This window comes from Procambarus clarkii, chromosome 88 (genome assembly GCF_040958095.1).
Source record: "Procambarus clarkii isolate CNS0578487 chromosome 88, FALCON_Pclarkii_2.0, whole genome shotgun sequence".
Taxonomy (NCBI): domain Eukaryota; kingdom Metazoa; phylum Arthropoda; class Malacostraca; order Decapoda; family Cambaridae; genus Procambarus; species Procambarus clarkii.
Window position 1 is genome coordinate 16,011,012 of NC_091237.1, and position 17,118 is coordinate 16,028,129.

At 36.6% G+C, this 17,118-nt stretch overlaps 1 protein-coding gene across 1 annotated transcript; it reads left to right on the plus strand.

Moving 5' to 3' along the window:
- The first annotated feature begins 276 nt into the window (after positions 1-276).
- On the plus strand, positions 277-15,977 carry Pmm2 (phosphomannomutase). Its single transcript, XM_045726917.2, has 7 exons — positions 277-574; positions 3,250-3,364; positions 4,211-4,287; positions 6,479-6,670; positions 9,866-9,941; positions 10,981-11,060; positions 14,746-15,977. The coding sequence occupies exons 1-7, from the start codon at positions 509-511 to the stop codon at positions 14,881-14,883; spliced, it is 744 nt and encodes a 247-aa protein (XP_045582873.2). The 5' UTR covers positions 277-508; the 3' UTR covers positions 14,884-15,977.
- Positions 15,978-17,118: the final 1,141 nt, after the last annotated feature.

The window sequence follows — 17,118 nt, forward strand, 5'->3', positions numbered from 1 at the left end:
CCCAATGTTAAACGGGTACACTTCGTACACAGGACAGCGCGCCACACAAAATAAATAAAATGTTTACTCAAGTAAAAGTACAATACTGTATGTACTTTTGGGCATGTTTTTTAAATTGATAAAAGCCAAAAAGTGTATACATACACTCTGGCTTCCTGTCCCCCGACATGCCAAAGCTCAACTAGGCGAGTACAATGAATTATTTTATATACGAAACGCGCAAGTTTTGTGTCCGAAATGGTAAAAATATGTGCCCGAAACGCTGTGCGTATTAGTGGCTTTAGGCATAGTATGTACTAACTTTGTCTAGAAATCTACACATTGTGTGTGTAACTAATATTGTATATATGTATTGTACTTTTACTTGAATAAATATTTGATTTATTTTGTGGCGCGCGCCGTCCTGTGAACGAAGTGACTAGTAATAGTTTAACATGGGGTGTACGAGGTGACCTGCCGCGTCAGGACCAACGTGGCGGTCTTCAGGTCCGTCAAACACTTGTCCAAAATGGCCAGAAATCCTGGGATGATACTCTTATTTGACGTTGACGGCACGCTCACCGCCCCCAGGAAGGTCGGTCAAGTCCAAGCAATCTCTCTCTATTAGATTAAAATATTAATAATTTATATTAAAGTTTCAGGCCATATTAGGGGTTTCGGTAGCACAGTGGTCTACGTGCTCGGCTCAGACTCGAAGTGGGCAGTTCAATCCTCAGGACAGGACACGAACGATTGAGCACGTTACATTTCACCTAATACTCCTGTTCACCTACAAGTTAGACAATTTGTGGGTTGCATCCTGGGGATAGGTCAATAGTTAAGCCTATAGAATAGGGGGGGGGGACTCGATAAGCCCAAGCTAGGCTTTCTGTCAACGACAATGGAAAATTATTATAGTGGGGGAAAATATATATATATATTTTATATTGTCTACTTTCTCGAGGATGTCTTTATATTGTGTAATAATTAAGGTTAGCATTCGGTTCAGTAGACAAGGTTCAGGGTTTAATTTTTGCTTTATTTATGTATTCAAGAGTTCTTATGTTGTTGTAAAGCAACTAGCACACATATAGCGTTTGAGGCAGGTAATACGTAATAATAAGGAAAGTTACGTGGGTAAGGTTCGGTTGGTAAAGTTCAATAGGTGAGGTTTGGTACACAAGGTGAGGTTGGTAAAGTTCAGTAGGGGAGGTTTGGTACACAAGGTTCGGTTGGTAAAGTTCGATAGGTGAGGTTTGGTACACAAGGTTCGGTTGGTAAAGTTCGATGGGTGAGGTTTAGTACACGATTCGGTTGGTAAAGTTCGATAGGTAAGGTTTCGTACACAAGGTTCGGTTGGTTAAAGTTCGTTTGGTACACAAGGTTCGGTTGGTAAAGTTCGATGGGTGAGGTTTAGTACACAAGGTTCAGTTGGTCAGGCTTGGTTAGGTTTGTATGTATTGTGCCTAATTGGTTAGATCTTGTATGCAGGATTAATTATTGCATGACAATTGCCTGAAGCACATTGCATATTAATGGCTCTATGTAGTGTAGATTTCTTATCCATGATTTCTCTTAGTGTTCCGTGTATCAAATGTATGCTTTTCCATGTGATATAAAGCCTGATTTTCCTAACAATTTTGTGAAAAATTTATATTTACCTGAGAGCCACTATCACTAGTGGCCTCGACGAGGACAGGAAGCTGGCGGCTTGTCATATGTCCCCCATTTGCCCTGATGATCTTTTCCAGATGGATTTGGAAAAGATCATCAGGGTAGGCAGTTCCATGGGTTAATAACCCTGTGGGTAGAAGAACATCTCTTCTCAGTCTTACATTGAAGCTTGTTGAGCTTGAAACCATTGCTCCTTGTTTGTGTTACATCTGACCCTTTGAGGAAAATGTCTGCATCAACATCCAACTTGTTCAGTACTTTAAAAATTTCGATAAGATCTGCGCTGTGGATCCGTCTTATATACAGGCCAAGAAAAGGGCCTGATGGCTGAGTGGACAGTGCTCGGGATTTGTAGTCCTAAAGTTCCGCATTTGATTCCCACCAGAGACGGAAACAAATGGGCAGAATTTCTTTTTTCCTGATGCTCCTGTTCACTTAGCAGTAAATAGGTACCTGGGAGTTAGACAACTGCTATGGGCTGCTTCCTGGGGGATGTATAACAAAAAGGAGGCCTGGTCAAGGACTGGGCTGCGGGGACACTAAGCCCCGAAATCATCTCAAGATATATATAAAATGTTAATAAAAATGTCCACAAACTAAAATTTTACTCGCACCAATATTCCATAATACGGTATTGCACAGTGCAACAAATTAGACAAGTTAGCGAGTCTTGACAAAATTCACCAATAAACTATGACCAGGATTGTTCCTGGAGCAAAGTGAATTACGTACAAATATTGCACATAATCACTTAAATTTTGTTCAAAGTATGGCTGCTCTAACTTTGTCATTTGTATACTTTTCTCAAAGCTGTCGCATACCAAATGAGAGAGCTCTCTCATATACTGAAGCCGATTGTCTGTAAGCCAGTCAAGTTATTACAGCAAGCTGTTGGGATATGCAGTAGTAATAATGTATTGTCTGATAACGAGCTAAAATCAAATTAATAGCCAACACCATCTCGATGGTGGTTCAAATTAAAAACTTCTAAGTTGCCAGCACAACTGACCTCTGTTGATACAGTTGACTAGAGTGCGTCTCGGAACATCCAGCGCATAGGTTCAAACCCTCATCAAGGCCTTTGTGGATTTGTTCATTTCATATATCATGTTATTGTGATTTGTGTGTGTATTGAAGTAAGGTTTGAAGGAAGTCAGAGGCAGAACTATTTGGTTGACAGAGCCCGAGTGCATGGGGGAATTGTGTGAAACCCCGGTTATGCTTCAGTGGAATGTTGCAGATCCTCATTGGGACAGTAGCACTCCAGGTTGCAATTCTTTTACCATGGCGCGGTACAGTTGACTAGAGCCCATCTGGGAACATCCAGGGCATAGGTTCAAACCCTCGTCAGGGCCCTTGTGGATTTGTTCATTTGATATATACTGTATCACGTTATTATGACTTTTGTTTGTATGGACCTCTAAGCTGTTTTTTAGGGTGATTGTGAATATGCTAATATAGCTACACATCCATTAATTCTTTGGGACACCATTCTCTAGCAGCAATGTAAAGGGTACACTTAACCCTTCTCTGCCCACAATCTGAATTTTTTTCTAGTATGCATATGCATAAACAAAAAACCTGATTCTTTTTCAGATAATCAGCGATGATATGTATGAGTTTATGACACAAGTAAAGGATAAAGCAGTATGTGGTCTTGTGGGAGGCTCAGATTTGAAGAAAATTGCAGAGCAAATTGGTGGTATGGATGGTAAGTGTGTACTGTAGACCCATTCATTGATATGATGATGAGCTTTTTAATGACCTAAATATGAAATATTTTGTGTACTTCTGTATGTATTTTAGAAATATTTTCAGCGCACATACAGTACAGTACTAGCAGAAAAGAAGCATTTTGTTGGCGATTTCTTGTAATGGGCATTTATTTTCATGGTAAATCAGTGCTGTTGAGTAATGTATATTACAAAATTTTAAGTTATATATTTGTTTTTATATTCTGTGCAGTACATTATAGTCCCCCATTTTCCACTTTCATTGGAGAGGGAATGTTTTAGTATTTTATACAAAACACAATAAATTACTGTATTAGTGTAAGTTCATGCTTAACAACATGTAATATCTGAAACCAAACCTAAGCATTTTTATATATATTATTTAATTTTGTTGTATGATGAGTATCCCCTCCAAAATTTTGACAATATAACGTAATTCACGGATAATCGGGATTACCCAGGTACTCTATGGAGGCATTTCACTATTCATGATCAAATATTTCAGAATTTTCTTATAGCAAATGTATTATTATTTTATTATTATTATAGTATCAAAATAGTATAGCATAGTATTATTTATAGCAATATATATGTAATCAAAATGTGTTTGACATTCTACTTAATTTTTTTATATTTCAAGTTTCAATTGTGTTGGTAAATAATATGCTCTTTATTTACAAGGAAATTGAAATAAAACACTAATATAACTTTTCCTCTGATAATTACTTTTATTGATAAAGATATATTTTGTAGATGTCTTAAAAAAAAGTTTGAATGGTTATTAGTTTTATTTATTCTCACCTTGCACTTATTTTCTTTTACAGCACTAATGAAATTTGAATATGTTTTTGCTGAGAATGGTCTAGTGGCTTATCAGAATGGTAAACTTATCAGTAAAGAGGTGAGCCCATATGTTTCTCAGAGTTCTGATGGTGATTTTGAAACGTGTATGATAATTTGTCTTGATTTATTAGATATCTGAGCCTTGAAATATCCTGCTGCTCCTAGAAGTAGTATATTGATCCATTACTCCTCCTTACGCTGAATGGACAGTCAGGCAGGAATAACACAACAACAATAATCTCATTTGCAGATGTAGTCTCAATAACGTTCCTGAAAAATGTTGATGAACCCACACTAGAAAGTGAAGAGACGACGACGTTTCGGTCCATCCTGGACCATTATCACAATCGACTTGATAATGGTCCAGGACGGACCGAAACGACGTCGTCTTTACACTTTCCAGTGTGTGGTTTGGTCAACAATAATCTCATTGTCTCTGTGGTACCACTTTATGGGGCTTAGGAGTTACTGGAGTTGATGCCAAATCGGCCAGAATAAAAACGACAACTCTTGCAACATGATCACCAGTGGTTTATTCAATCTAGCCTAACAACCAATCAAATTACATGAAGAGTTAATGGGCTTGGATCTTGAGTTTCCCTTGTTTACATCAATACTGTACTTGCATCTGAGGGTTTCATCTTTTTCAGCCTTGGCCTTTTCCACCTTTTCAGCCAACCACCCTTTTTTTCAATTTTGTCATCTTCTGAGCCTTGGTAGTCCATTTTAGTTTCACTCCAGTGGCATTACCTGGTCTCCCTTCCCTCCCTTAATGTAATACAAAGGCAAAACTTGTCTTGAAAATTATCAACTTGAGAAAGGGAAATGAGTATCAGTCAGATCAAGAAAAGGCTCCATGTTTTGGTTTTCAGAAGACTGAAGTTCAAAGGTGTGTAAGAAAACAGGTTAGTACAGTACTAAAGTTATGCAGGATGCCTAGCAACAGCCTTCCGCCTTATCCTTGGTATGGTAACCAGTCATTAGTCTACTGTTTGGACAATAGTGGCATTCTATCTAGCAGGGAAGTTTTATAATGCAAGGCTTGCCCATGGTTGACTTTTCATTCTCCATTTTGGTGGCAAAAATAGGAATGTTAGGGTTAGTTGTAAGGCTTTATGACTGACTACTGCGGCTGACTATTGGGGCATTAGTCTGTTTACTTAATTTTGGGCCTAATAACGTCTTTATAACCAGCATTTGGTTATAAAGACATGCTACTGTGTCTAGTAAAAATCCAGGTGTTTTGTTTATAAATGTACTTGAAGTTTTGAATTAAATTTGTCCTTATTTAAAACCAAAAAAAAAAGAGAAATTAAAAATGAATTATAATGGATGTTTTAAGTCAGTGCAATAGAGAATTTTTAGATGCAGTGTGTCACTGCTATCGCTTTCTGCATTTGCCCTATTGGAATATTAATTGTTTATACCCATGGCCATGTGACAGTTGCAGTGTGTGGGAGGAGGGGGGCTGGGTTCTACCCTCTCTCTGACATTGTGTCTCGGTGTTCCTTATGAGGCAGCAGTAAAAGTGCAGGCATAGGCACAGGAATATTTTCATTTGACAGTCTCAGTTTCTGGGATGGTTTCTTGACATTCAAGATTTTGTTAATCACCTGCGATATTCACTTACAAGCAACTTTTGTCACTTCTGGTGTAGTAGTAAGTAGTTCTCCAATGGTCTGCTTCATCCAGGGAACTTACCGTCCTATCTGGGCTCACTAAATTCTTAACTTCTCAAAGATTTTTAACAGTTTTGGGTTGAACAAATGCAGGGAAATAGTGTGCCCAGCCCACAGCTAATTTTTTTTTAGCCCATTTCTTTACTAAGAATGAAACGACACTTAATCTACTGTGGATCAACAGTTCCTCCTGGAGCATCATAATATCTTGCTCAGAGAGGAGCTTTTCACAGTGTCAGTCCACATTTTTTAGATTTTTAACATTTAATAACTACGGTATCTCTTTGACATAACTGAAAAATTGAGGGTAATTTCACATGTAACTGTCTTGTTCCGTAAGATATTAGATGAGACTATTGGCTTCTCATTCTTTCACACCTGTACATGTCCTGCATTTTTTTTTCAAACTTATTTCCAGAATATATCTAATGATTGATATAAATGCATGTTATCATATAATAGATGCAGTTTTGTAAGTTTCATCAACTCTTCATTTAGGATGTAAAGTAAACGAACATTAAGTGTTGTGTGACAGGTAATTAATAGACATTTAATAATTAAATTTTACAGAGTATTCAAAACCACATGGGAGAAGAGAAGCTCCAAAAGTTCATTAACTTTTCGCTGCGATACATGTCTGATATTACCCTGCCTGTGAAGCGTGGAACATTCATTGAATTCCGCAATGGTCTCATCAACGTTTGTCCAGTTGGACGAAGTTGTTCACAGGAAGAACGCGACCAGTTTGGTGAATATGATAAAGTAAGCAATTGTTTATGTATACAATACAGAGGTTGCCTCAGTTTTCGTATTTAATCTGTTCCCAGAGACAGTACAAAACCGAAAAATACAAAACTGAAACAAATTTTTCCATGAGAAATAATGTAAATTGAATTAATCCTTTCCAAACCCCCCAAATATATTAACTAAAAAAATTTATTTTATATGGAATAATACTCTGATACCTTACCTTTATAGAGGACTCTTGTTGGCATATGGAAGACAGTGAGGAAGGTGGAGGATGAGGAGAGGTGTTAGTGTTTGGAAGGGGAGTCCCCTTCCATTATAACAGCAGTGATGACATTTCTGGGATTCTCTCTCTTACGTTTTGAAGGCATACCAGTAAGACCTAGTTGTGGCTCACTGCTTGCTTGTCTTACTAAGAGTCAGTCCATAGACACTTGTTTTTCCTTCCGTTTTAACACTTTGTCTGTAGTGAGACATCACATTGTCTCACTATGAATGATCTCTTGTTTTTCCTCTATCATCATCCTCACAACTATTTTCTTAGGTTGAACATTACCACTGACTTTCTTGGAACCCATGGCATGATATATAATAAGAACTTTTATGTTCAGAAACCAAAAAAAGCACAAAAACAATGAAATTCTTCACAAAGAATTCAAACGCAATCATCACTAGGCAGGAGACACTTGTAAACTGAAGTGCCACGTGCTCAGTGAATCTGTACGTGTATAAACAAACTCCGAAAACTGAGGCAAACAACGAGTACCGAATCAAATTTTTTTAAGAAATTGAGTACGAGACCCGAAAAATATGAAAACAGGGGCATACGAAAACTGAGGTTCCACTGTATTTTGTAATTTCAATATATCCTGAATCTGTAAATTTCTATTCATTCTTATTTGAAGCTATTGTTTAAAATAAAATACTGTACTGTATAGCTGGTTTCCTTTTGAGCGTGTTGTGCTCAGAATGGATACACTGTACAATATACTCATGTCTCAATACTTTCATAATCTGCCCTTTCATAATCATAAACTTTCTGGGCCTCTCAAATTCCCCCCTCAATGTTGCCTGAAATGTTTATTCTCCATGTTTTCTATAAAAAAAATATAGGCGATGAGGTGCACATGATACACTTATATAGGTGTAAAAATTAAATAGTAAGTAACTTTCATACTTTTTCCATAAGATAATTTGAACACCAAAGATAAGTTTCGTACAAGCAGAACAATTATTGTCTTGAGTGATGGGGTGGTTGGCTGAGGGGATTTCTTTGTGGTCCCCTGATAAGCTCTGCCTACATATAAAAGATGTGTAGAAAATCAAGAATTTTGGGAGGCATGAGAGAGTCACTGTACCTAATTTGAAAATGTTTATATATAGCTGGTTTTGATTTTGAAAATTATATCCTTAATTGGAGGTCAAAAGTTTGTCCCTGTGGAGGTGCTACAATTGTTATTCTGAGAATGAATATTAGACCATATCTCCTTAAATATTAATTTAATTGAGTTTTCACAAAATAATTTTTGTTTAAGCCAAAGAAAGTGTTTTGGACATTTGGAAAATCATTGAACTTGGTTTGAAAAAGACTATGTCTGGTTATCATTTATAGAATTACAAATTCCACTCATTCTGGATTGAAATAGGAATTTTCCTTTGTGCAGACTATTTTTCAGTAGGAACATATAGTATTTTTAATTATATAAGGGAAGTCTATGCAAAAATACGGTTTGATAGGCAAAATCCTATTAAATGACTTTCCAGGAACGTAATTGTTTGATACTATATTTCGAGGAACACTGAAATGTGTCAAAATTAATCCTAAAATTTACCAGTTCTTTAAAAAGTTATGAATAATAAGACAATAACTATCAGTAAAGGCATTAACAGTTATTATGTAAATTTAACCCCATTATATTAGTTGACATCTGTCTTAATGCTGAAGTCTTAAATAATTTTAGTTAAATGAGTTATGATTTAACTAGGTAAATTCATACCATTCATATTTTTAACAAATGAATATATAGTATATGTTAATCAACGTGTTAATATTTGTAGCTTACTGGGCTGATTATGTAAGTATTAGACCGTGGCATCAGTTGATTGGAATTCTTTTGCCTACCGGAGACCATGAACCAGAACCTGGCCTCCCCTCAGAGAGGCTAAGGAAGCAATGGCCTATGGAAACCCCCATGTGTTAGGAAACATTCCATATCTGCCATTGACGGGTTGGCACCAAGAAAGGTATGTGTAACAAAACAAACCCCACATGGTAAAAATTGCTACCTATAAGCCGAACAGGGAGGCAGAACTCTCAAACTAAAACAAGCAAACGTCACTAATGCCATCGCATAGATTGTCCGCGCAAAAGTACAAAGCTAGTAAAAGGCATCCATCAGTCTCGGGAGACTACCTCTGCTGGGCACAAAGCCAGGGTAGGTTGATACGGAGGAGAAGCTGTTACCCATGCAGCAGGTCTCCCCCCTCTCCACTACGCCTAAAGTCTCCATTGGAAAAGCAAATGCCAATACAATTGGTTCCAGCGCCGTTACAGGAACTGTGAGCTCCGGAGTTGACCTCGAAGTTGATGAAAAAGTCATAGGGATTCCAAACCCGGAGACCGCCGTGGTCATGGCCGGAGAAGAACCGCCCCATCAAGCATAGGAACGACCCCGGCTTCCTGAAGCAGAGCCCGAGCCGCACGAGCCCCGGGAGGTGGAGGTCCCGGTCCCACACCTACAGGTTCCAGACAAGAGTATTATAGGTTATGTCTAATTGTTCACTTCTATAATTCTTGCTTATGAAATGTACTGTAAAGTTTCGCAGGTACAATAGTATTATTTCCCTTCCTCATATCCTGGACATAGGCAGTTAGTTAATCAGTTTATTCAGCAGTAAGCTGGTTTGGGACTGGGGGCTGGAAGGTGATGTGTAACACTGCCTCAGTTGCTACAGGTACACAAATCTCATATTGTAGACGTTATGTAAGTTGGAAGTGCCTCGTTCCTAATGAATTGTGGGCTCTGGCTTAAATGATAATTAAATTCCTGAAAGGTAGTTTGCTTTGGTCGTATTCCTCATGTTCTCACTTGTATACTTTATAATATCAGTTAATTATTTGTTTGGAAAGTTTTATTGAGTTAATTGAGTGTGTTGTATTGTATTAGTCAATTACTGTATACGTACAGTATGCCTTTTATATTTTTTCAGGAGCACCATGTCCGAGAAAAGTTTGTGAAAGCTTTAGAGGCAGAGTTTCCTGATTCTGGTTTAGTTTTCTCTATAGGTAAGTCATTTATGAATACATCATTCATAATATATTTGAATACTAGAACATAAAGTAAATGGTAAGATCATTCGTTCCTCTGCATGTCTGTATGTTACAGTGGAATCTGCTCTAGAGCTGAGAGTTTACTGGAAATCCAGTTGTAACAAGGATTCCATTTTGAAATGTATGAGTGTTGTGATCAGCTGGGATGTAATGCTGTATAACGGAATATTTGTGGCAGAGCAAGTCTATGCCTTCATAAATATTTGTTCAAAAATTTTAAAATAAATTTCAGAAGTTATTTTAATTATATTTTTCAAGTGTAACACGATAGGAGGGTGTCACTGAAAGGAATGAATGTCATGGAGATGAGTGCAAAAGTTGAGAAACTGCAAAATTGAAGGGATTGTAATGACAATTTATGGATGCTGAGCGAATGAATGATGATAGATGTGGAAGAAAGTGTTAGGTAATTTGAGGGGGAGGAGGTAGAGAGGAAGGCCAGGAAGATGATGGAAGGACTAATAATTGAGAGTGAGGTAACAGGAATTGTGTGTGAACATCACACAGGTCATGGCAAGGAACAAATTCAGCTGCAATAGTTTATAAGGAGGGAGCAAATGTGTTTGCACTGTACAATATATAATTCACAAGGATCAGTATACATCTTGTCTTATGAACCTGTGGGCAGCTTCCGTAGGTGATTGCTGTGGGGGGGGTGGTAATGCTTGGTTGTTTGTAATGCATTACTGTTCAGTGTGAGAGCGTCTTTTGTTTATCATTGTACATACTTTATATACAAGTTAAAGTATTATTATCATTTCTATATTATATTATTATCATTTCATAAAGTATATATCATTTCTTTCCAGCTGTCTAACAAAAATGTGTTCTTAATTTGTATTCTGTAGGTCTCCCTCCTGATGTGGATTGGCACAATATTAAGTTCATTTTGATTAGGAAATTATACAAATACAGTATAGTTATTTTTTATCCTTTGATTTTATTGAATTTGTCTGCAAATATTTACTCACTAATTCAATTTTATATTTGTCAGGTGGTCAGATTAGCTTTGACGTGTTTCCAAAAGGTTGGGACAAGACTTACTGTTTACGCTTTGTGGAAAAGGATTTCAATGTAAGTTTATTTGACATATGATTAATTTATGCTTGAGAATAACACACTTTTAGCATAACCAAACCTAACCTAACCATGAATACTGAGTAGATAATAGCACTAATTACATAGTGGTTTTGAAGTGATTAACTCGAAGGTTTAAATTCCCTCATACACACATCATTATAAAAAAAATTTAAAGAACATGTGCAAGTAAAACTTAGATAAATAATTTCATAGATGCTAACTAATAATAGATAATTTCATAGATGCTAACTAATAATAGATGCTGCTAAGATTTAAATAATAAATAATTTCATAGATGCTAACTGCTGTCTCTGAAATAACCACGCACTAATCCACCGTAGGGGTAACCCCCACCAACAGCATGGGTCTCTTAATTTGTTTAATGTTTCTCATGAGTCACAGTATTAGATTCGTCTTTTTTAATAATCTGCAATATTTTTCTGCTCAAAAGACTAGTTTTAGTGTTTATAATAGTTTTTGAGATGTGATACTTTTACATATAAAACACATCATCTCCATTTTAAATTGTTTAAAATGTAAAATAAGTTTAAATTTAACTCATTCCTTTCAGATAATATACACTGCATCCTCAAAAATCCATATACAGTACTAGACCCAATTCAAATTATTTGATACAGATTTCTGAGAATTGCCTAATTTTACCACTTATAACAAAATTAAACAAAAAATTCTGGACTTTCTTATAGCATTTATACATATTTAGACAAATATAAACAGTGATTTTTGCAGGAGGTTTGTATTAGTATAATGTACAGTATAAATATACTAAAAATATTTTGCTTTTTCGTAGCAGAGGGTAATATTTTGATCCCCCAGTGGTGCAAAAATGTTGTGCTGTACAGTACAATACAATACTTATATAGTACAGTACAATACTAGACCTTTTAATATCTTTGCTGTAAATGTAACCCTACTTAAAACCGTTTTCCACTTGGATTTAATTTCATAGATGCTAACTGCTGTCTCTGAAATAACCACGCACTAATCCACCGTAGGGGTAACCCCCACCAACAGCATGGGTCTCTTAATTTGTTTAATGTTTCTCATGAGTCACAGTATCAAAGGGTTTACTAAAGTCAAAGTATAGAATGCTACAATCCTTGTTGCTGTCAATTGCTTGAAATAAACCGGAAAATAATGGGTGTAAATTAGTTAAGCATGAGTGGCCCTCATTAAAAACCATGCTGTAAACCCTTTATTAATCTGTTTTTTCAAGCTGAAAAGAAATGACTTTTGAGAAGCCATTTGATGTGATGTGAGATGACTTTCATGATTATAGATTAAAGACATTTTACTACAATAGATGATAAGCTAATTGAATGATAGTTTGACACGTGTGATCTTTATTAAAAATCACGACCACATTGACAACCCTCCATGACTTCAGTACTGTGCTTGACTCTATTGATTTATTAAATGTGCAAGACAATGGCTCACTAAGCTCTTTACATTAGTTTTAGAATCCTGGCATATACTTCATTTGACCCTGGGGACATGCTGGGTTTTTAATTTTTGTTTGCTTAATATTTCCTCTTTGGTAATCATTAAACTAGTCAACTTGTCTTCTACACCACATTCTTATATAGATTTTTTTCAACTGTAGCCATAATATCAAGTTCTTCTCTAGTAAATACAAAGTATTTATTCAAAATGCTACTCATTTCAGTTACCTGACCTGTCACAGTTTTCAGTGGCCCAATCTTCTCCATAATTTCTTTGTGCTGCATCTGAAAGACTTTTGTGTTTGTCTTTTCCTGCTCTGCTATACCTCAGAATTTCTTTTAGCTTTTCACTTTTCTTTTTTAACATTTCTGATTAGTATATAATAAATAATATATAATAAATAACTATATAACTGTGTAAAATAATAAATATATAACTGAAAACTCCACACCCCAGAAGTGACTCGAACCCATACTGCCAGGAGCACTATGCAACTGGTGTACAGGAGACCTTAACCACTCGACTATCAGTGACCATACAAAAGATGATGGTAGCCGAGGCTATTTGCCCATCATCCCAACGTCACTTTGATGGTAATCTTGGGCATAGTTATTTTATCAAATTATCTCACTTTGTGGGGCCATGTGAGCAACACAAATGCGAACAAGCCTGAATGGTCCCCAGGCATATATGCAACTGAAAACTCCACACCCCAGAAGTGACTCGAACCCATACTGCCGGGAGCACTATGCAACTGGAAACTACTTTGTTTTTAAACGTAGCTCTCCTCCTCTAACTCCATTTTGGTAATTACAATTGCTCTTGACTATTCTCTTTCAGAGATCCTTCTTTCGTTGGCTTCCTTGGTGATCAGCTCTTTGCCCAGCCTAAAGTACTGAGATAAACTTCAAACTTGACTTTAACTGTGGATATCCTTAATTCATTTATCGACACAAGTCATAAGATCACTGGATTTCGTAGTCAGTAGTGTTGCTTCCTCCTCTTTCTCCTGATCCTCCTTTCCTTCTTGTACCTCACCAGTACATCTCTGTACACACTCGTGTTCAGAGATGTACTCTGAACCTTTCTATCTTTTTATTAGCATCTTTTTCTAACCAGTCTACATTATCCTGCTTGTATAAATCCTTACTAATCTGTCTGAAAATGTCATGGACTTGTAATAAGATCCCTCAAAACACGCAGTCATAGCTCGGTTGATTAAGGCAGCATCTGGGATGCTCCAGGACGCAGGTTCGAATCCCCGTCATGGCTCTTGTAGATTTGTTCAAGATCCCTCAAAGCTTAAGCCATCCTATTCATCCTCATTAACTGGAATGGTTAGGATTTTCTTTCAAACATTCTTCAAAAGTAAATTTCTTAACCTTACTCCAAACATCCAACGACTTTAGGAAAGACATGGGGAAATACTGGTTCGGTAACAGGGGGTGTTGATTTGTGGAACCAATTACCACATAACATGGTGGAGGTGGGGGTCCCTTGATTGTTTCAAATGTGGGTTGGACATGTATATGAATGGGATTGGGTGGTTATAATTAAGAGCTGCCTCGTATGGGCTAATAGGCCCTCTGCAGTTACCTTTTTTCTTATGTACTTCCCATTTAATTTGTTGCAGTCATCTACCATTCTGCTAAAGAGAACGTTGTAATTTTTTGGCAACTTTGTTTCCTTAGCTTGTGTACATATTTGTGTGTTGTAAACATAGGTCACCTGCATGTCATTTTATAACCTGACCACAAAGCTTTGGATTTCAGTCCGAATCAAATGATGCTCAAACTCTGCCACGCTTTTGCACAAGTTATCCAGAGATTAGAGTTACTCTGAGGTCTGAATCAGTGAGCGGTCACTGTAATTGTTTGCAACCAGTTTGTTTCCAAGCTATGACATATCGTGTCTGAATTTCTTATTACACATATTAAAAATCAATCAAATGTGATGTTTGGGAATATTGTACAGTATTGGTATCATACGTATCTTTTTCTAAATGTTTTGTAATAAGAAGATGTATTTTGATTACCTCTTTTAATATAGGTAATTTGTCCTGCAGCAAATGTAACTTGGCGTGCAGTAATTTGAAAACTGGATTGAATTAGTTAATACATATTAGTTAAGCTTAAAGCTCTGTCAGTGTGGGCTAATATTAAGCATTGTAAAGGAATTTTTTGTTATCTCATCTTTCATTTTGTTCTTCCAACAGACCATTCACTTCTTTGGGGACAAGACCGATAAAGGTGGTAATGACCACGAGATTTATAGCGATCCTCGTACTATCAGCCACAAAGTTACTTCTCCTGACGACACCAAAACCCAGCTTAGGGAACTTTTGGGCCTTTAGCCAAAAATGTGCCTTGGATCTTAGCTTCCAACACATACGATGTACAGTACCGTACTTACATAAACCTATGTTACAGAGCATCATTTGGTCTGTGTCTTACCCTTGTTTTTTGCTGCCAATAGCTCTAAAGACGGTTAAATACAGTACTGTACTTTCTCTGTGACACTGAAAAAATACAGTACTGTACAAACCCTATGCCTTATTCCTGTATTTCAACCTTAGTCCCATATTTCAACCTTAGTCCCATATTTCAACCTTAGTCCCATATTTCAACCTAGGTCCCATATTTCAACCTTAGTCCCATATTTCAACCTTAGCCCCATATTTCAACCTTAGTCCCATATTTCAACCTTAGTCCCATATTTCAACCTTAGTCCCATATTTCAATCTTAGTCCCATATTGTAACCTTTGTCCCATACTTCTACCTTATTCCCATACATTACCTTATTCCCATACATCTGCCTTATTCCTATAGATCTGCCTTATTCCCACATTTTTGCATTATTCCCATACTTCTGCCTTATTCTCATAATCTACCTTATTCTCATTCTACCTTATTCCCAAACTTCTGCTTTATTTCAAACTTTTCAGTAAGTGTATGTTGTTGTTTTAGATTTAGCTACTCAGAACAAAATGTCCATGTAGCACGGGCTATGGTGAGCCCGTCTAGTTAGAGTACCTCTACCTTATTAATATACCCTACCTTCTCAGCTTTCACCTCACTCTTTCCTTATAAGTTGTCTTTCTCTACATCTCTTTTTGTAACACACGAGTTGATAATGGTCGAGGATGGACCTAAATGTCATCAAATCCTTTGTTTTCTGAGGCATGGGTTGGGTGTCTAATTCTCAGCCATGATACTGTGACTTATTATCTGCACAATATTGTAGTTTGTGTTTAGAGTTCTTAGTGATATATACAGATCTATATACTGTATAACATTACACTGTTGATATACACCATGTTGTTACACTGTTGTTCATTCACATGTAATTTATTTATTTATATTTTTACAAATATTGAAAAATAATCGTTTGACAGGTACCCTCACCCTAAGTACTGTATGTATTAGCATTATAAGTTTTAGCTTCTTCTAGCTGTATTAAAATGTATTGTTACCTTTGATAATCTGTGTACTGTGGTAATTATTGCTGGCCATCTTCAAAAGTCTCCACACACCCCTGACTAAGATTGTTAACTGCTATTTTTTTATGGGAGTACTGTAACTCGAATGCAGGGATATCATATTATTAAAACTGCAGCAGTGACTCAAAAATTTATTTCCATGGGTAATTTATCAACCCAGTTTAAGATGGAAGGATAACATGATATAACAGGAATTAAAACTGGAAATGACTAAACATTTTTTTGTTTAAGGAGATCTCCTCTTGGTCTAAGGAGATCAGAGATCTACTTACTGTGACATATACTCGACCAGCAGATAATAACAAACAATGGAGAAATAGTTGTGGAACATTACTGTGTCGGATAGTAAATATTCGAATCACACTCGGACGTTCAAACATATTATTACAGTATATAACATTACACTTAATAACTGCACAACAAAAAGAAATGACAAGCAGGGAGGGGCTGTTCGGTATATACAATTTCAACAATCAAATTATTAACTGGAAAAAATTAACGGAAGTTAACAAATATCTCACAGGCCATGGAGTTTCTTAGTCCTATTGGGGACAAAAGCCAAAACCCGGCCCTCCCTCACAGAGGCGCCAGGAACAGTGACATTTTGCCACCACATCGTACTGTGTACTCACAGTACACAGTACTGTGCACTGTTTGTGAGTACATCGGAAAAGGAATCTAGGAAATAAGCAAGTCAAACCAGAACACAGTTGGGGTAAATAGCACGCATAGCATTTTAGGCAGGAAGGAAGGGATCTTAACATAGTAAAGTAACAATCCACATTAGCTCCGGACCTCCACCTGATGAAAAGAACATTGAAGCCTTGCAAATGCTCTTCATTGTTGAAAAATTGAACATCTTTATGTGTGTGGCATAACAATGCACATCATAACTATCACACCAATGAAACCATGTAGCAGATTGATAGAATAAAATCTATAATAAGAATCTACCCCCCAAAAGACCATGATGGGGGGGTGCAACAAAATAATTATTATTTTATCGTAGTTTGCGTTTCATAATTATTAACGTTTTCTTTCATAAACGTTTACTTGTGAAGGACGTAAATTAGTATTTGGTAAACTAA